We start from the raw sequence: 20967 nt of genomic DNA on the forward strand, positions 1-20967 counted from the left end.
ATCCTGTGCTTTTACTTGTACACAAAACGTACCCAAAAAGTGATTTGGAAGATCAAATAAATGTTTTCCACGCAAGGTTGACTGAAATCCCCACACAGTCTAAATGAGTGCACTCAGAGAGTGTTTATTGTGGCGAATGTAACTGAGCAGAACCCTCTGTTGCATGATGTAATACACAGAAGGGAGAAATCATCATAATAGCAGAGTAGTAGAGTGACTCATTCGTTGATGAGGTACATTCACACTGTCATTCACTGAGGAGATGCAGTCTGTGTGCACATGTTGTCAGTGTGTGACCGATAGAGAGAGAAAGAGAGGAGAGAGAGATAGCATGTTCCTTTTCTGGGAATGAGGAGTCATTTGTGCCAGGAAAAGTGGAGAAACAACTCTCAGCTCCACGGTGATGCATCTCTCCATGAAGAATGAGATCACAAGCAAATGTCACCCCAACCTGAGCAAAGCCAAATGACCTTGAATCAAATAAAAACATCTTCACCCGCGTCACTGTGTACACACGCCACACAAAATGTCAGCAGATTTTCCATTTGCTAAATCTGCGCCTAAGTGCAGGGGTTTAGCTACGGTAATCAACCCAGTACTTTCCTTCAAGTCCATATGAATATCACCCTGGAGAAACCCTGCTGTTAAATACAGCTAACTGCAGTCGACCTCCTAGTTTTTATAATTTCATCAACGTGAGAACAGCATTTCCCCCTCCAATCATAAGGCCACTAATGACACTAAGACAGAAAAGAAGGGAAAACAGATGTGCACACTAAAAACAGGCGTTACTTGCGTCCTGCGACTGTAAGATTTCTCTTGTTTTCTGCATTTTGTGACAGATGAAGCGGAGGGGGATTTTTCAAGGGAAATGACTTTCACAGTTGAAGGAATTTCAAGCTTCAGTGCCTTGCTTTATCATAGTTTACATATAACTAGCTTTGATTTCTGTCCACGGCAGACGTATCTTTGACAGTGGAGCATACGCTGATAGATAACTGACTGGTGCACTTGCCGTTGTTCTGTTATTATTATAAGTCAGGATTCAGTGTTTTTCCTCTTTTCTCTGACCTACATAGAAAGCCCAATATTAGTTATAGTTTTGGTACACGTCACACAGTTTGTCTTGTGTCTAATTTTCTTACTACAAAGTTTACACAGCCTTACACATAAATGCACAAACCTTACTTTAATAATGTACGATTAAAAAAATAAAATAAACCAGAAACATTATTGTAATTCCACAGAGACTTTTTTTTTTAAATCACCTGCTAGTGATTTGTAACTGAAAGCTAAAGCTTCCTTTCATGAGATTCCACTCAAGTGCTAATTCCTGTGAAGCTCTCGGTTCATATTGACAGACGTCACTGTCATCAGAGATTCAACAGTGTTCAGCTTCTGCATGCAAAGCGCTTTGTTTTGTTTCTCTTTAGGCAGTGACTTTGACAAGTTTGATTTGGCAGATTTACCTGAAAAATTTAGATCAAAGCAACAAAAAGAAATACTTTTTTTTTTTTACACTCCACCGTATTTAAGCTGGAACTCATAATTAATGTGAAAGGAGCTAAGCTTTGTGGTATGTGATTTAATCTATTTAGTGCAAACACTTACTTTTGGGACAAAGCAAAAAGTCACAAGAAATCAGCACCTTTTTTAAATGGAGATTATGCAACATTGTGCAATGCACTTCTGGCATTAAAAAATATATGAAGACATAATCATTGCAGTTTTGGCAGTGTAGCGTCTCACACACTATCCAGAAAATTACACAGTGGAAAGAGTCAAGCTGAAACTGCCAAATGTCAAAGTTTTTTTTTTATTTTTTAATTGTGAAACTGGCTGGTTCCTTTTATTCTGGAAAAAAAAATCCAGAGAGAAACTTCTCAAATCTTTGAGTTTATCTCGCAGATGTAATTTGATCGGTGTAAGCATTCATGTGATATGGATTACTGTTTTGTCAACAGGCTGAGTTTGGTTCACACGCACCACAGCAAGAAAACAATATGTAAAACGTGGCTCATTCGCCCCTTTCATTTGCTCCACATTCAGAACAAAACAAGATAACGATAGACACTTTTGTAAATATCTATAAATATATAAGATGTCTCACACATATTTGGTGTGACTGCAGTTATGTCTCATGCCTAAATCATGGAATGAGCTGCCTGACACACAAGTGCTTTCAGGACCTACATGTGACCGCATGTGAAGCATGCCTGTGAAGGACGAAATACCTCTGTGCGTCTTGGTGTGGAAAACTTTAAGAGACCATATTTGTGGCTTCAGGCTTCAGTCTGTCCTCCGCGTTGGTCTCCTTTACCTTTTCTTGTCGCCTCTCTGGCATAGAAATAAAAGCACAAAAACAAATCCGGCGTGCTAAAATGCTACCTTCAGGCTATTTTAAGACCCTAACATCTAATTTAAATACAGCAATAACGTCCACGCATATCACATGAGCTATTTTCAGATGGTATGTGTCAAGGCCTTCAGAAATCCTGACACCGAATGAGCTTTCATTTTCATTCCAGGGGTGTGTTTGAACTACATAAACCCTTAAGAGCTGTTATAAAATGTGTGAGAAAAAAAAAGAAAAAGATAGATCCCCTTCCAGGCATAACGTCCACATAACCGTGGCTGGCCGGCAACAGTGCTCTTTTTAATCAGCAAATGGATAAACAAAGACAAAATGTTTAGGAGAGCGGGCTGTGGTTTTAGTGTTTGGAGGAGTTCCTGTTGCTTGTGATGTCACATGTTTGCTGTTGTTTGTCTTAAACATCAGAGAAATGTGTGGCTTTACAATTTTGATGTCTCAACATGTGACACGTGAGAGTTGCTAATTGAGCCATTTTTCCCACAACAACATCTATTAAACTTATTGAAGAAATTTCCTACTTTAGGACTTTATTTCCACATTATTTCAAAGAAAATCAACAATAAACCATGCAAAAGACAAAACAAGTTAACAGCCATCACTCGAGTGATAGATATATTGATAGGTAACGCACAGACATACATAGAGAGAAGAGCTTTTTGAATTGGTCACATACTTCGAGCACATTTTACACCGCTGTTGAAATATTTTTGGCGATTTCTTCGTAAGAACATCTTTAATGCCTCAGAGAAACAAAATCTTGGTTTGTGTGTGTCATGCACCGATATCTGCCTTCAAGCCTGATTGCTCAGTGTTTTAGAGGACTTCATCCAAAACACTAAGATACTGGGTGTAAAAATACACCTCTAATTGTGCCCTCACAGAGCCTTTTTTATTGTTTGTTTTTTAAATTCAAAATCTAAATAGAAAGCTTCAAGACTACATCTGTAGTTCAAGAATTTCTGCGTGCTAATAATTAGTGAGCAAATGAAATGACCTTTAGGAGGAAAAAAAAATCCCCGATTTTCTTTATAAAAAGCCAGATGCTAGAAAAGAACTTCAACGATCAAGTGTAAGTTATGAAGTGTAAGTCGGTTATAAAATGCAAGTAAGATGTGGAATGCTAAAGTCAAAAGGTGATAACATCTGTCGGTTCATCACACCTGCATGTTTGAAAGTTTTGCTATGAGCACAAAAGGTCAGTGAACCCTTAAAGCATGGTGGCGTCACAGAGAGCACTATGATGTGAAAATAAAACCTGCGCTTTGGCTCCGCATTGATCTGCTTTACTATACCGATACAAATACGCATCAAATACCTTCCAGGATCACAGTTAGCTCTAACATTGAACACACACTCAGACTATATTCTGTTAATCCTACCTTTGTTTGTATTATTTTATCAGAGTCTCGCTTACGTTCCTCAACAGGCTAAATGAATTATGCAGCTCACGTGTTTATACTTAGGTGGAGTCTACCACAGATGGGCAGGAGTAGTCATTAGTTACTCAATAGCCATAAATGCCGAATTCAAGCTTGACGTTATTGAAAGCAAACAGGCAGGAAGCACATGCACAAGTAGTGAGGATATGTCCACAGAAGAGTAGGCTGAATAAATAATTCACTCGCAAGGCCTAGACAAGGAAAGGAAGCCAAACGGTGCCCAAAACAAAGGACCGCGAGGTTAAAAAACACATGCGCAAACCTTCGTCGGCGAGCTCAAATTATGCATGTGTTGAGGAGCATGTGCACTTAGACTTAGGTGGGCCTGTGGGGGTGGTCTTAAGACGGATGCAAACAGGCCCTGTGTTAATTAACACTGGCAGGCCGCTGTTCCTCCTGGCAGTGTGCAGGCAGACATTCTGGCCTGCCCTCAGTGACGCCTGGTCAAAAATAGGGCACCACACAGCACAGTAATGATCACAATGGTGACATCATCGTTGCCTTCAATGTGCTCTCCCCTCAGTGCTCTTCTGAACAAAGAGCAGCAGGCATGCAGAGAGCGAGGCAGATGTCACTTTGTGTCTGGGGAACATTAAGAACAACAAATGTTCTTGGAGTTCTCGGTGAAGCCTCTGCATGTTTTTTGTGTTCGTGTGAGGTTAAATTTATGTTGTTGTTATTTGTCTGTTTTGGGGTTTTTTTAAGATTTTGGTAAAAGTCACAAACTAAATCAATGACGTGTAAGTTTTTGTTGTTGTTGTTTTGTTTGGCATTGGGGGGGGTTTTTTTTGTTAGTTTTTTTAGCATATGATGTTGTGAATGCATGCGAATTGAAATAAAAGGCCCGTTCTCGCTAATTGGTGAAGAGCATGCTGAGAGAAGAGTGTCCACAAATAGCTTACAAGTATTTTTGATGGTGCCCCCACAAAACATGTGACCTAAAGTGCTAACACATGTGGCCTTGCTTTTTTTCCCCCTCCCTATTGTTACTGATCTGTTCAGACGTCTGGCAGTGTGTGTGTGTGTGTGTGTGTGTACAAGGCTTTTAAAGCACCTTAAATGCAGCCTACCATCACCTAAAACCAGGCAAACTCTGATGAACTAAATGCCATTTGGCTGTTTTCCAAATTGTCATTAAATTTGTCACAATTGTTTATGGGGTTTTTTTTTGTGTGTGTGTGTGTGGGGGGGGCATTCTAAATAATTTCTCAGTTTTAGAAAATAACTTCTTAAAAACTTTCTGATTCCCCTTCTAGACAGCAAGATAAGGGTGTGTGCTTATCAGTTTGTTTGTGTCTGTGAATCCAGCTTTTCTTTCAGGCTACAGGGGAAAAAAAATAAAATAAACAACAACAACTCAGAAACCTTGGCCTGCATGTTTCCTCCAAGAGGTTTCTCAGAAGGCAAGGACTCTTGCTCTTTGTGCTCTTGACGACACTGGGCTTGCATTGTGCAGTCCTCCTATAAACCAGCCTTTGTGGTGTCCACAAACAGAGGCACAGAACAAGAGAGAGGGAGGAAGGGAGAGAGCACGAGGGAGAGAGAGAGAGAGAGAGAGACAGGAAACGGATTCTCAAGACCTGGACGAGCCGTGGGAAAAGAGGGGTCTTGTAGAGGAAAAGCAGAAACGTCTCAGGACATTCCTTTGCGATTACACAGTGCCGGACAAATCCAGACATTCTTGCAGTTATTCTGTGCCTTACTTCTCCAGTTAAAGTCAGTCTCATGAGGGGACTGTAAACATCTGCATCTCCATATTCCAGCAGATGTTGTTAGGCACTGTTAACGTCTTTGAGCACTCTGAATTCGACAAACACAGTCCGGAAGAAACCTGAGGCGGAGACCCACCGTCAATTTGTAATAATAATTTGCATTTCCCTTCTACACCATGAAACTTTGATGTTGCACCAGCCTGTAGCGCTGGGTAAAGAACGAAGAAAAAGAGCAGCTCACAGAGACAGGTAAGTATCCATCTCATATCCACTGCACACACATAAGAGGATTCAAGAAAGAGGAGGGCAAATCTCAGGTTACATGCATGGGATCTGAAAGAGTTAGCTGCCCCCAGTGGATAGAAAGCATGTTCCTCCCTTGTCACAGCCACCATGAATGAGAAACAGCTCCAAGGAATGCTCCATTATCATCCTATCAGCAGCACTGGGGGGGGATGAAGAGCTTCAAGTCTCCCTTCACTTAGCAGTGTGCAGAATCACGTGTGAAGCAAAGTGGGGAGGAGGTAGGGGGGACACTGGCCTACAGACCTTCGACCGGGATTGCGAGGCCTCCTCCCCAACTCACCAGACCTTGCACTTTCTCATTTGTCTAGGTCAGGCGTCCTTTTTGTCAGCAATTAATCTGCAGCTCCACCCTCCTATATTTATCCCTTTCCCTATATTTATCACTGGTTCTCCTTCACCTCTTGTTCAGTTGGCCTTGGGCAGATTTACACTTGGTTTGATCACTGTTCACCGTTGTACACATGCAAGTAATAATGGATTGCTGGGCCCTTTAAGCGCTACATTTTACCGGGCACGATGAGCATCTTGTTGACCTTCACATTATTATGCATCTGCTGTGCAACAATGCTCCCACTCTGCTCCACGCTGACCTTCCTGGACCCCCCACACACTTAACACGAGTCCTGTGCTCGTGATTTTAAATGAATCTTACGCAAACGCAAACGCAAAAAAAAAAAGAGAAAAAAAAAAGCAAAAGAAATAAATACAATTACCTCATGGTACAAAACAAAACGAATAAAAAAGGTTTGTGTTAAGGCTTATCTCTCATCAGTGCTTCCTGAGGTCTACTAAATTAGATGTGAGTTAAAAGTATGTAAATCATTTGAATGCTCCTAATCCTGGATTTACTGTGATGGTGGGATCCACAATGCCTTTCAAAGCAATTATTCAAATCAATCTAATTAAACCGGTTGAAATTGGCTTTAATTGCCTCCCTGACTAAACAAACACCAAGTTATGGCATACAAACAACAGCGCAGTTCAAAGAGGCCATGGAAGAAAGTGTGAGCTACAGCGCCCCTTAGTGGTTATTAGCTGCCTGTGTGGCTTTCATAATGACGTCAGCCCCTTCTCTCGCTCTCTGTCCGTGTATCATGAGTGTGTATCTCCAAGAAATGATCAACTCTGAAGTGATGGAAACACGACTGTAACTGTATATTTGGGTGTTTATGTGTGTGTGTGTGTAGGTGTGTGTGTGTGTGTGTGAAGTAAAGCTTTCAGACATTGACACTTTTAGTAGAGCTCTGGCTCCTATCCGTCTGTGATCCTTGAGCTTCCTCCAACACTGATTTGAAGGCCACTGATGGAAGGAATGCCTCTGAAATTTTGGGAGTAAGTGATGTTTAAAATAACGATTTGTCCAGTACCTTATTAAAATGTACTGTTCTTTATAATTACCCACTTCCTTCTGTGCTCCAGGTAAACAAGAAAATCAAGCTCAAATTCCATCATACAAATGCATGTAAGTGGATCTCAAAGATAAGGAACCCACACATACATGTAAAAAGAAAGTTTTCATTTGGCCGTATGCAGTCCTCTGAAAAAAGTCCACCTTTACTGCTTACATATGAATTAAGAGGGTAAGTAGTACTGCACTTGATCACAGCGGGGAAGCTTATAAGGACATTTGCAAACAATATGAAGTCTGTCATTCCACAGTGCAAAAGATTATTCACCAGTGGAAAATATTCAGGACAGCTGCCAATCTTCCCAGCAAATTCACTTCAAGGTCAGATCGTGCAATGCTGAGAGAAACTGAAAAGAAAAACAACAGCTACATCTCAGACTCTACAGGCCTCTGCGGGCATATTAAATACCCAGAAAAATTAGAAAAAGACTGAACATGTATGGCTTGTTTGGAAGAGTCGCCAGGAGAAAGCCGCTTTCCCTAGAAACATGGCAGCACAGCTTAGGTTTACAAAGTTGCATCTGAACAAACCGCAAGCCTTCTGGAACAATGTCCTTTGATCAGATGAGACCAAAGTGCAGATGTCTTTTCTTAGTGCACATAATGCATGTTTGGATAAAATCAACCACAGCACATCAGCACAAACACCTCACAGCAACTGTGGTGAAGGAGTAATGCAAGGACCTGGGCACCTTCCAGTCACTGAATCGACCACAAACTCCTCTGCATTCAAAAGCATCCGAGTCAAATTCGAGGCTATCTGTCCAACAGCTAGAGCTTGGCTTAAACTGGGTCACGGAAAAGGACAATGATTTCTACAACAAAACTACAACAGAATGGCTGAAAAAGAAAAAAATCGAGGAGTTGAAATTGCCTAGTCAAAGCCCAGACCTCAACTCATCTGAAATTCTGCGGTGGAACCTCAAGAGAGCTGTGTATAAACAAATGCCCACAATCTCAATGAACTGCAGCAATGCTGTAAAGAAAAGTGGGCCAATTTCCTCTGCATTGCTGTGAGAGACTAATTAAGTCATACAGAAAATGACTGCACACAGTTATGTGAAAATGTTGTTATTCACATGACTGTAAACTGATGGGACACAACAGATTAACATTAGTCAGCAGTCAATAAGCTTTATAACACCTAATACTAACATTTGGGTGTTGAATCATCAGTTTAAAAAGACCTCAAGAGACATATTCCTATATAAATATAACTACCCAGTCAAAAGGAATAATCAGAAAGAGCCTTGACCATAAAAGCCAATCTGTAACTCTGTAGAATCAGGTCCAGATTTCCTTTTGTGGAGGTGGAAGAACATTACAGAAGGACAACTGTTTGTGCATCACTCATTCCAGTCCTTAGGGAAAACCACGTGTCAGCACACTGGGTATTTGACAGAAAGTAATTAAATGACTCTCAGATCACGAAAAGCAAAATTCCCAGGTCTGAAGACACAAAAAACGGACCTATTTGACCCTAATTCCCATCTGTATGTGTCAAGGACACCAGGCAATGAGCATCAGCTCATCAATACCTTGCCAGAAGCCAAACACAGTGGTAGAGGTATCAGACTGTGAGGTTACTCTTCTGTGACATGGACTGGGAGACTGGTGAGGATAAAACGCGCATGCAGTAAAATATATGTCAATCTTAAGTAGGGATGGGTATCGAAAACCGGTTCTTGTTGAGAACTGGTTCCCACTGTTTCAATTCCTTGGAATTGTTTGCCATTTTTGCAAACGATTCCGTTATCGATTCCAGTCGCCCCGAATGACGTCACCACGTTGCGGAGTGTCATTTACCTGGCAGGAAACACGGCGCCTAAGCGGCTCAAACACTAAAAAGTTTGATTATACTTTACGAGAACGGATGACAACAGGGCAACTTGCAATACTTGCAAAGTAGATATTTCATTTAAGGAAACACTACGAACATGCAAAAGCATTTGCTCACAAAACACGTGATAACCTTAAATGAATGTCGTGTTTTTAATTCCGCTCCGGACTCGTGAATCTCAACCCAGCAGCAGCGGTAACGTTTGCACGTCCTCTCTCGTTAATGCGGCAGGTAAATAATCAACTAACAGTCCATATTATGTTAGCGCGATCTGCCTTATTACAAAACCTGCCATTACTGTGCATTTAGGTGACCATGATGATGAGAGAGACAGACAGAGTCTGGCTCAGATGCTGGCAGTTCTCGCTGCAGTCTACCGGTAGCGTCTCCTTTCAGGCCAGGATAGACGAATGTCACCGAGCTGTGACTAAGTTTGTGGTAAAAGGCTTGCACCCATCGACCTTAGTGTTCTCCTTTAAAAAAAAAAAGAAGAAAGAACCGATAAAGAATCGAATCGTTAAACAGAATCAAAAATGGAATCGGAATCGTGAAAATCTTATCAATACCCATCCCTAATCTTAAGTGAATACCTGTTTCACAGTACTCGGGATTTAAGAATTCAAAAAAGGTTATACTTCATCAACACAACCTGAAAAATACTGCTGTGGAAACACAGGAGAGGATTTCAGCAAACTCCTGAGTGCTAACACAGCTCAACACTACAGTGTCAGAGTACCTGAACCAAAACAGAGCATCTCTGAAGAGACCTGCTTATCCCTGTACACTGACACGCTCCATCCAAACTGGTTGTGTCACATGCACTTCTGAAAATCCTTCCGACTCCCTCGGTATCCATTTCTGGGTACGGTTTACCTGTTGCCACTCTCTTGTGTTGTATTATGCATATGTGTGTGTCTGCCCTGCTGCAGATGTGGAGGACCAAGAGAACCAAAGCATCAACACTTAGTATAGCCATCTCTGCTGTATTATTGCCTGCTGCTACAGAACTCATTTTTTTCCTCCATCTGCCCTGCGATTCTGCCCGCTTCATCTCCAACCCCTGCTCTCCACTTCTTGTCTGCACCAAAGCTCCTCTGTCACTGGAACAAACACAGCCCACCAACACTCAGCTTTGCTTCCCCCAGATAGACTTAACTTTCTGTACTCTCTTTACTCTGCTGTTCCTAGCTCCCCCCTACCCTCACCCCCTTTCCCTGCTCCATCTGCCCCAGATGCCCAGTATGCCCAGTCTAAATATTTCTCCAGCAACCTTGCCACCCTCACTTAAAAATAAGCCAAAGTTTGCTTGCAACCATGCCTCCCATTGTCTGTCTGCTTCGTGGCTTATTAGTTTAGGAGAATGGGCTCGAACAATAGTGTTGTGCAATACTCCAAATTTTGGTATCAGTCCGATACCAAGTAAATACAGACAGTATTACCAATATCAATAACATAGACAGATACTTTTAACCTATAAATTTAGCATACGTAGGGGAGAGTGGTGTGCCTTGATTTAGGAGATGAATCATCAGTTAGCAAATTCTGAACACATGTTAATAACCACTAAATCACATTTTATGTTCCATAAAAATTTGCTAAAACAACAAAACACACATATTAGCTTCTCATGTATTTTGAAATATATTGGCTGGGTCTGATTATTGGGGTGGTCGTGACCCCCCTAACCCTCCTGGAAATTACGCCCCTGGATGAAACAAAGCATCGATCCTATCACGCCAGTATGGTCCAATACAAATACCAGCGTTGGTATTGATACCATCCATATTTGCATATTAATCAAACAATTCAACAAGCTGGAACTAGGATTGCTCCTTAGAACTTTCCCCAGTGAAAGTACTTTGTTTTTGCTTTGTCACTGTGGACCACTTTGTGTGGACCAAGAAACATACATTTCCGTCATTTCTGTCACATCTGAAAGGATGTTAAAAACTTGTATGATATGGAGATCTGAAATATTGTTCATTTTTTCTTGACCCTGCCTTATCTCAGACGTGAAATGGAGATGGAAACATAATTGATGCAAAAACACTTAATTACAAGCAGAAGAAATCACGAGTTAAGTCAGCAGCATTAAATATTAAAGGCTAAAGTGCTCATCAGTCATAACTGCTGAATGATCCCAAGTTGAAACTTTTTTTACAGCAGTATTAGTGCTTTAACAGCATTTTAACATTACTGATTGATTTGTATGGATGTCATAAACAATGGTGTACTGTCTTTAATCATTTATTTATTAATTCATTTCTATTTTTTCTACGTGCGTCTTAATTTGTAAAGTAACTGTAAACAGATTTTAAGCAGTCTGCTTTTAGTGAAGTAAATCTCATTATAAGTAGAGAGAAGAAGTTACTTCAGTCTGAGCACTAAAACGTTAGAAACAGGTCTGAATTGTCGGCCACACGGGGGTGTTGTTCGGCTCTGCCTGGATACTTTTGACGTTACAAAGTCGCACCAGGTTTGATTTAATTAGTGCCATAAATACTCTTGTGTTCTTCTCAGGCCGCACAATTGTAGCTGGCTCAGAGGTGGCAGAAAAAAGGGGGTGGATGCAGGTGGATGCTCCAACAACCACCTAAAAACAACCTTTCAGTCAGACCACTCCCTCCGGGTCACGGTAAAGTCACTTAACCGTCTGCGTCGACAGCAGGCAGCAGACGCCATCGCTACTGTTGTGCGAAAAGCAAGCTTGAAACTAAAGGTGAGGTGGGAATGTTTTGGGAATTTAGCTGACGCAACCTGGCGTTTAAAATGTAAAAAGAAGAAGAAGCAGAAAAGAAGAAGCGAGTGACTGTCGTGAAGTGGGGGTTATGGGGGAGCTAAGCAGCTAGCTTTGAAGCTAACAGGGCTGTCTGCTGAGTCGTCGGAAAACAGCGGCTGAACTGCTCGGTAACCGAGTCTGAATGACTGCTAGCGAGATAAATAAGACTGGTAAATAGCCAGCGACGGCTAACCTGCTAATGTAAACACGGAAAGTGACATCCATTTTAACCCGGGTGTTGGTTAAACTGCTAACGTCGTTTGTCGTGCAAGTGCAGCGGAATGTAATAAGTTGGTGAAGACAAACAGCGACGCGGAGTTCCGAGCATCCAGCGTAAATGGAAATACACGGCAAGCGCAGGTTAACGGAAATTCATGAAAGTTTGGATGCTACTATCGCACAGCTAAAGCTAAACGGCTGTCAGACAGCTAACTATTAGATGGATTAAGGGTTTTGCTGGAGAGGAGGGCGTTCCTTGATAAATTAAACAAAGCAAGACGTCAAGCAGCCGGGGTTAGTTATGGCTCATCTCGAAAACACAGGCCGCTGCCGAGTATGTGCAGCCACACGATTATTTAAATTCTTTGGTAGGGTTGTGGTGACTAATGAGGTTTTGTCGACGGGTGTTGGGGTTTCAGGTCCTCATTATGCTAGTTCCCTATTTGTCCAAAAACGTAACCTACAGATAAGTTGGCCATAAATAAAGCGAGGGCCTTGCTTATGCAAACGTATTAAAGACAGATTGGGGGGAAATCCAGCTAAACTGCATTGCCTTTTAGTAGGATGCACCTGCACGCTTTTTTTTTTTTTTTTTTGTGCAAAATTTGCAGAAAGTTCTAATGTTTCTGCTTTTAGGCTTCCGATTTATTTGGACTGTTTTGGGGATTTCAGTGGGAGTTTTAGTGATTAATCTGTTTTACAGGTTTCAGTGCTGTGTTTTGGTTTCAATGTTTTTGTCTTCTGGTCTGATTTACTGCCCTTCATTTCTGACCTGACAGGCTGCTGGCTGGCTGTACTATCTGTGACCACAGGTGCTGTAGCTAATCTCAGTGGCAATACCAGGAAGTAACTCATACTGTACAAGTTTATGCCATGAAGGCCCGACTCTCTGTTTTTAGGTCGGCTGGTGCATCTAGAGTTCAGCTGGTGCTGAAAGTTGCATTAAAAAATGTAAGAGTAATACAGTTCATTTGGCTGTGCTCAATGTGCTGCTGTTGTAATGGTGTTTAATAATAAATGAGTGTCTTATAAGTGTTGCAGAGCATCTTGTTTGCTTAGAGGCTCAGCTCGCAGGGCTGAATTGGCTCCTTGGTAGTATCATGTTCCTGTAACAGAGTTCACAGTCCTTAAGATAGGCACTGTGACTTTGATACCAAGACCAGGAAGTGGCTGGGTGGTAAGTTTTTAAGTGTTTACAGACACACTGTCACATGTGCTCCATCGACAAATCAGAGGTCTTGCAACACCACCTGGCACAGCATGGTTGCTTAACAGATTGAAGTTGCAGGCCCTTTAAAAGTTTGTGCTGAGAGGTGTGGACTTCATGTCCTGTCTTGTGTTTAGGTGGAATAATAGGCACTTGTGAAAGGAAGTTAACATTGAAAAGACATCTGTGGTATTACAGCAACAATATCTCTCTCTTCCCCCCCGTCAGCTTTATTTTCAAGGCAATCCACAATGGACTCGAGGTCTCGCAGGCTTCCGTTTTGTCTGTCCAGCTCAAGGTCGTCCTACATATCCAGTCCTGCGCATTCAACAGTCCCATCCTCATCGCTGGGCTCCAGTAGACTATACAGCAGGGAAACGGCACTGAATAATGACCACTTCCCAAGGGCGTCATCGTCTTACAAGGCAGATGTCGACAAACAGGTAGGTAGGCTGATGGCACAGCAAAAAATGGCTAATGCAGGGAATTGTACACTTCATTTTACACCATGCACACCCCCTCCCAGACCCTTTGCATACAATATGTACAGCCAAGTGCTAAGTTAAAGAAAGAACCTGAATTCTTGATTGCTAAGTGAGGGGTGATTAAGTTATCGGTTGTATTTTGCTCTCATGGTTTGGGTGCACTTAGGGAGTCAGCAGCTTTTACCCTATGAAGCACTTCTCTCTCTCTGTGTATGTGTGTATGTATGTGTGTGTTATTATTTTATTTCTTTGAATAAAGCAGTTAAATGTCACTATTTTATCCCAATTGGGTGAAATTTCAGCGGGAAAGCTGCTGGTTTAAATTGGATACAACGATCGGTTACAACAGCAGCTGCTCCTAAAATCTGCCTCCCTACTCTCTCCTCTACTACCTGGGGCTCTAGTGAGCTGCCTTTCTAGCGTATTCCATGGCATTCAAGTCAGCTCTTTTTCTCACAGGTTCCCTTTAGTGCATGATCCAAACTACGTATATCAGTAGTGCAACAGGAGACACACTGGAGGTCTTTTTATAGGGTAGCCTAGATTCCTTGGCACATGATGTGCGTATTTCAGTCCCAATGCTCGTCAAAGACCATCTCAAAAGAGAGTGTTACTATTGGCTCTGGCTGTGTCTAGCTTTTGTTGTTTTGTTTTGTTTTGTTTTTTTCTTTTCTCAAGGGACTCTTGGTGCTTTCACCCTACAAACTACCTTGTGTATGTTAATGTTATTGCTCATGAAGCGAGATAAGCAATCATTTCAGTCACCTTCTTAATATTTCACTTAAATCTGCACAAGTTCTTCTTCCAACCTAAGACACATGAACATGTTTTGTTAGCCTAAAGAAAGATTGTTAATTTTTTTTTTTATTTATTAAAGGGTGTTAAAGCGGACATGAATGCATTCTCATTTTCTTTTTTTGGCCTATCACTTCAAACTACTTGAGTCATTGTCCTTCCTGTATGAGATATCTAAAGGCAGGCTGTTGACATGTAGGTCTGCTCATGTTTGTCTTCCTTTTCAGTTTAGCACTAAATTTCTTATGTCTGATTTAGACTGCTACAGGAAATTGCATCATAACTTGCGATGTAACCAGAAACCTCTTTTAACCTTATGCCACAACCTTCCACATAGGGCTGTTCGATATAATGATATGTATCGGATGATGATATAAAAACATCTATCGTTTCATTTTACGCTATCGTTTATTTCGTGGTGTCGCAAAATAAACTGTTTACGGCAATATTTTTTCACCGTTTTGATAAGATAAGATAAGATGACCTTTATTAGTCCCACAGGTGGGAAATTTGTTTTGTTACAGCAAAAGTGCAAAGTTATGTAGCAGAAATTAGAAAACACTGGAATGCTATAAAATACAATAGAATAAAATACTATATACAATAGAATAATATATACAATAGAATAAAATAGAAATAGAAATACTATATACAACTGAGTAAGAAAATACAACTTCGTCAGAAGAAGAATTGCACAAGATTTGCACATGAACTTGAACAGAATCAACTTTTGGAGATTTACTTACCTGGATGATTGAGCATGCATCAAGACCCCCTTTCACAATAAAGCTCAAGATCCTGTTGAGACTCTTCAAAATAAACTGAATCACGTGAAAGAGTATGCAGAGTATTTATGGATGAGAAGCAAAAAAGAGCTGTCAGGTGCTAAAAATAAACCTTAGACTCAAACGGTAGAACAGGCTTTTCCCCGCACTCACAAAGAAGACGGCGACCGTTACAACTTAAGTCTAAAAATTTATAGTATCATGCATTAGTTAAAACATTCGACTAAACGTAGGGTCAACACTGCCAACACAGCTAAATGGGATGGAAGGTTGCGGTGTCGAGTTAGAAGGGGTTTATGGTTTTGACATAGATTTCCCACCAATATCTAAATCAGGGATTAACCTTTAGATACAACACATATGTACATATGTTTGTGCTGCTAGAGCACAAGTTGCGAACCACTCATCAAAACAATGCGCAGACACTAGCTAATGCTAAAGTTATTTACCTTGTCTCCTTTCAAAGAGTTCTCGTCTCCTGAGCTCGACAAGAGACTACAGTAACTCTGACAGTCGCTCCAGTAGCTGGAAGTTGCCCTCTCTGACATCGTCCAGCAGATCGTATGATTGCCACTGGGCCGATTCCTCTCTCAGCAGCAGGAGCAAACTGGTACTGATGATGTTCTGTGCCATTTTCTAACAGCAGGCACAAAAAAGCAGCCTGGTTAAATGTATTTTCTGAAAGACTGCAAGGTAGAGGACTGGTGAATGCTATTGAAGTATTTTATTCTCTGATGTCTGCCTTCATTATTTCTAGACTGACTCTGAGGCAAGGTTTGGGATGCGCTCGGGTATGTTGAATGCCGTTGACGATGGTGACTCTAAAAGGGCCAAACTGTCAAGCACCAACAGAGGAATTTACTCAAGAATGGCCAGCAGTTCAGTTACAGGATCCACCTACTCCAGTAATGGGCTTAGCAGTGGCAGAGGTACGTTATAGCAGTTCACGGTGCTGTTTCCTCATTATCAGCTGAAAGTAATACAAAGGCTATGAAGTAAAAAAGAACCTGGCATCAGGATAGCGAATAGGAAAAACAAATGTGAAATAAAAGAAACTTTGCATTCAGGGGGAATTGATTAAATTCTACTTCCCATCAGCATTAATTTGATTTGGAACATTTGTATACCCTCTTTCTTAAAATGTATAGGAGAAAAACCAAATGACTCTCTTGATTCTTCGTGGAGCTCATGCCGATTACTCTCACGGTCATCATCGTCATCATCCTCTTCATCTTCCAATCCTTTATTGTCCAGAAGAGACCAAGAGACAAAGAATGAGCCCAGTCTCTCAGGTTTGGGAGAAAGAAGAGTTAGGACGCCTGGATTTGTTTCCTCATTATGTAGGCTTCGTTTTTCTTTCTTTTGGATAATTTGAACACATAATACCCTGTCGACTAGGCACCAGTCTTACACACACTACTCTTCTTTACCCTTGTTTCAGATCACACAGACCGGGTGACCTCCACATATGCACAGGGAGCTCGTCCTAAAGAAACTTCCTACTCTCCCTCATCGTCCTCTTCTACTCGAGAAAGCTCCCACTTGAATCACCACTTCTCCTCTTCTCACGGGACCTCTCCTCAGGTGCATAACTTCAGGAACAGAAGTGCAACCCGTTTTTCGAATGGCTCATCAACCCTCAATTCATCTCAGGAACAAACGGAAAGGCCCGAATCCTCCTCTCATACCTCCTCCTCTTATTCCTCCAACGCCCCCTGGTATGCCACTCCCGTGCCCAGACCAGAGCCCGTGCTGCCGAGGCCGATCCCTGAAGCCGCTGAACCGGAGGGCCGTCGCTCTACACGCCGCCTTTTGTCCCGTCTCTTTTCACGGCGTTCCAGCCAGGACTCTTCAAGCGGATCTTCCAGTGTTCGTTCAGTTGATGACGACAGCCCATCAACTGGTGGGGAGTCGGTGGACAGCGATGAAGGAACCAGGATGTCTAGTGTGGACCCTGACACTGGAAGGTCAATCATGGGTAGCCTCAGGAAAAACAGAGCAGATCTCAGCTCTATCCAGGAAAGCAATTGCGGTGACTATCACAGTGGCCTGCCTCGACCACGAATGGCGTCGTGGAGAGAGCCTGGTGTCAGCAATGGAGGCGGCAGCGGCTCCTCCTGGCTTTCTTCCTCCTTCCGAGGCCGCTGTCCTCCTCTCCTCTCTCGCCTCAGAAGGCATGCCAGGGATGAAAGCACGCAGTCGACTGTGGCCTCAGAAGAAGGTTACAGACGGCCTCAGCGTTTACTGAGAAGGTGGGATGATCTTGAGCTTAAAACCTCACAGGATGATGGAGAAGATGATAATGAAGAGGATGAAGAAGAGAATGAAGAAGAGGAAGGAGCAGTTGGTTTAGAGGCCTTTGGTGCTGGGCGTACTTATACAATGGAGAATGAAACATCACCTGAACTCGAAGATGCCTCAGTTGAAATTTCACCACGCCGTAGAGTCAGGGTGTATGAAAACATTTCCGTTTCTGTGGGTCCTCTGGGTGGGGCTGAGAGCCAGTCTGACGACCAGAAAGAGAAGAACATTTCCAGTAGGGATCAAGAGAAGCTGCGCAAGATCAAAGAAAGGTAATGGCTTTTGATCTGTCTGCGCAGGACTGATCTCACTTATTTTGTAGTGATCAGTGTCAGATCTTTAACACAGCTCTATTTTCTCAAGGTGTTTATCAGCAGCTCTGTGCTAATTAATTCACTATGTAAAACAGAAAAAATAAGTTATACATTGTATCGAGTAGATCTGAATGCCCTGTTTCCTGTTTAGACTGTTGCTGGAGGATTCTGACGAGGAAGAAGGTGATCTGTGCCGAATCTGCCAGATGGGGGAGGAATCTTCATCCAACCCTCTGATTCAGCCGTGCCGCTGTACGGGCAGTCTGCAATATGTCCACCAGGAATGCATCAAGAGGTGGCTTCTTTCCAAAATTGGCTCAGGTAATCACAGGCTTCTCATATGGGTGCAGCTTTTATGAAAAATAGTGTCTCATAATTACTACTTCTTTCTGTCTTTTCTTTTGTTTTTTCCTTCCTGCTCAGGTGCAAACCTTGAAGGCATCACAACGTGTGAACTCTGTAAGGAGAAGCTGCGTTTGAACATTGATAACTTCGACATTCAGGAGCTGTACAGGACGCATGTGCAAGTGAGTCATTTCACCTCACTTGGAGAAAAAAAAAATCAGAATTTCCAAACCCAAAAGCTCTAATTAAAATGAATAAAGAAGCAGTTTTCATTTACTGTGGCTGATTTTATTAATTATGCAAATTTATTAATAACTTAATCAAGGGGTTCTCTGCCCTTTTTAATTTGAGTGGATTTAAAACATGTCATTGTACCAAGTTTAAACCCCCCCCCCCCACAAAGCACAATGAGTGCTGATGTAATTGAAGTGATTCCTCTGTTATGATGTTTGCTGCTGTTGGATCTGAACAAAGTTGAACTATGTTGGATTAAATACAGACAAGCAGCATTGAAGCTGCTCTTGGGTTTACCTATTTCAGTATGCCGGGAAAACGTCCTTACAAGTGTTTTTCATGCTCTGCAGTCTGAATATGACGAGTTCATCAGTAGCGGTCTCTACCTAGTGGTCCTGCTACATTTCTGTGAGCAAAGGTTCTCAGATGTCCTCGGAGCGGTCGATACAGCTGGGGTGAGAAACCAAACAAATTTACCTGTGGTGTTTATTAGCCTGAATGCGGAAAGACTCATTTATTGTCCAATTCTGTTAGAGCACAGCTGTAAGAAAATGCTTGTGAACCTGTGAGGATTTCTGCTGTGATTTTAATCAAAGAAAACATGCTGCTGTCATCTGAGTCAGTCATAGACAAACACAAATTCATCCAGACTAATCTCACACAATGATTTTTAAAGCATCTGGTCCCTGATTCACAGAAGCAGTCCCAAAACAAGACTCTCCCTTCACTGTGCTTCAGTTAGGATGAGCATTTGTTGTGATGGGCCAAACACAGTGATGCCAAGTTTAACATTAATTTCATCTGTGCGTATAACGGCTTTGGCTAGACTATGGGAGAAGCTGATTAGATGCTACTATGAACTTACAAAAAACCAGATACATAAATGGGTGTTTTGTTGGTAGCCTTAAGTATTTTCCACATTTTGATAATGAATGTAATCTTTGGTGTGATCTTTTACTTGATACCCACTCCTCAGTTATCTTTTGATGGCCATCCAGATAACCAATGAAAGTTCACAGGGTTCACAAATGTTTTCTTGAATTTGAGCCGCACATTGAGTTTGCCCATTCGCTGTGTGTAGTTGAGCAAAAACACTTGCACAATTTCAAAAATGTTGAAGCGATGAATTGTGGCTGACTTGAAATCTTGAAAAGAGACACATCTTCCTTTTCTCACCTAGTTATTCAACCTGGTGAGAATTCTTCATGAACACATGGACAATCTTGAAAGTATGTTGCTCTTCCCTTTTGTCGCAAACAAGCTTTTGTCCGATTGTTTTTCTCTAAAGCTACCAGCTTTGTGTTGACAAATGCATGAGGGATCTTTTGTGGCTACCTAATTTGACTTGATGTCTGTGGATTGCAGTTCCCCATGGAGAAAGTGACGAGGAGGTGCGAGACAACAGACCGTCCATCGAGTTTTCGGACCTGGATGACGATCTCGAAGAGGAGTACTAAATATGTGGGAAAGAATAAAAGTAGGTCAGACGATCTGCAGTTGCAGGGCTTCTCATTCCAGGGGGCTCACCAGGTTTCACACAGGCTTTGACATCTGAAATGCAACAGCGGCTACAGATACCAAGTGCACAGAACATGTCTCGACTTTTCTGCAGATATGCAAACTTGGAATGAATTAGTACACAAAATATTTAGGTTAATACCACTATATTTGTTTCCCTGAGAGTGCACTTTAATTCAGTTATAATTCAATTAAAATGCAAGGGTTTTTTTTCTCTTTTTTCAAATTGTTATACCACAAGTGCTTTAATGTTGAGATGAAAAAGCAGAAATAGAATGGGACTGTGGTAACAAGTGATATGTACTTGGTGTGATGGCGAGTGCGAGCTTTTGGGGGGAAAAATAATAATAAAAAATGAAATTATTCTTTTGTGTTTTTCTCTGATTATTTTTGTTTCCCAGTTAGGAATATGTTAAAAATAGAGAAGGGGGGGCGTACAAAGCAAGGACAGTTTGTCAATGGTGTATCATAATTTCTTTGTGTATGTACACATCTCGTTTAATGCTTCTAATTTTGGGAATAAAGAATAATTGCACACTGCCTTATGTTCAGTCCTCTTTACTATCAAGCATGAGGAACTTTTTTTTTTTTTTGGGTAGCTGTGTTGCAGGCGAAGTGCAGGGACGTTGGATCCTGGCAGACTTCTAGATGAGGGTCACTTACAGCAAAGCTTCTCACTGTCATCACAGCTAGTAGTAAATTGCAGCATACAACTGCACACACTGCTCGTATGGGATCACCCTTAAATGAGTGTTTTCATATCTGCCATATTTGGGAATTCAGTGACAAATGGCAGCATGCTCTGACTTTCCAAGTATTTTATTTTAAAAAGATCTTTTGGCCATAATTCATAACTACATGTTTAAAGCTCACTGTGACATGAGGTTCTGGCCCAACAGTTTACTT

The 20967-nt window shown here is 41.7% G+C and overlaps 1 protein-coding gene across 2 annotated transcripts; it reads left to right on the forward strand.

The window, feature by feature from the left end:
- Positions 1-11547: 11547 nt before the first annotated feature.
- On the forward strand, positions 11548-20601 carry marchf7 (membrane-associated ring finger (C3HC4) 7). Of its 2 annotated transcripts, none has more exons than XM_087839827.1 (11): positions 11548-11798; positions 13513-13727; positions 15816-15959; positions 16107-16278; positions 16498-16689; positions 16791-17922; positions 18116-18285; positions 18388-18491; positions 18894-18998; positions 19724-19772; positions 19909-20601. In XM_087839827.1, the coding sequence occupies exons 2-11, from the start codon at positions 13536-13538 to the stop codon at positions 19998-20000; spliced, it is 2352 nt and encodes a 783-aa protein (XP_087695953.1). In that variant the 5' UTR covers positions 11548-11798; positions 13513-13535; the 3' UTR covers positions 20001-20601. The 2 variants fall into 2 exon arrangements, with proteins under 2 accessions (XP_087695953.1, XP_006780448.2); XM_006780385.3 differs by lacking the exon at positions 11548-11798 and adding an exon at positions 11825-13390.
- Positions 20602-20967: the final 366 nt, after the last annotated feature.

The sequence above is a fragment of the Neolamprologus brichardi genome, chromosome 1 (genome assembly GCF_056152115.1).
Source record: "Neolamprologus brichardi isolate AB-2024 chromosome 1, ASM5615211v1, whole genome shotgun sequence".
NCBI classification, from domain to species: Eukaryota; Metazoa; Chordata; class Actinopteri; order Cichliformes; family Cichlidae; genus Neolamprologus; species Neolamprologus brichardi.

Bases quoted from the DNA above. Each gene is read 5' to 3' on its own strand.
- marchf7 (XM_087839827.1), top strand. From the start codon at position 13,536: ATGGACTCGAGGTCTCGCAGGCTTCCGTTTTGTCTGTCCAGCTCAAGG. The intron at 13,728-15,815 runs GTAGGTAGGCTG...CTCCTTTCAAAG, and splicing joins AGGCAGATGTCGACAAACAG to AGTTCTCGTCTCCTGAGCTC. The intron at 18,492-18,893 runs GTGAGTCATTTC...CATGCTCTGCAG, and splicing joins TGTACAGGACGCATGTGCAA to TCTGAATATGACGAGTTCAT.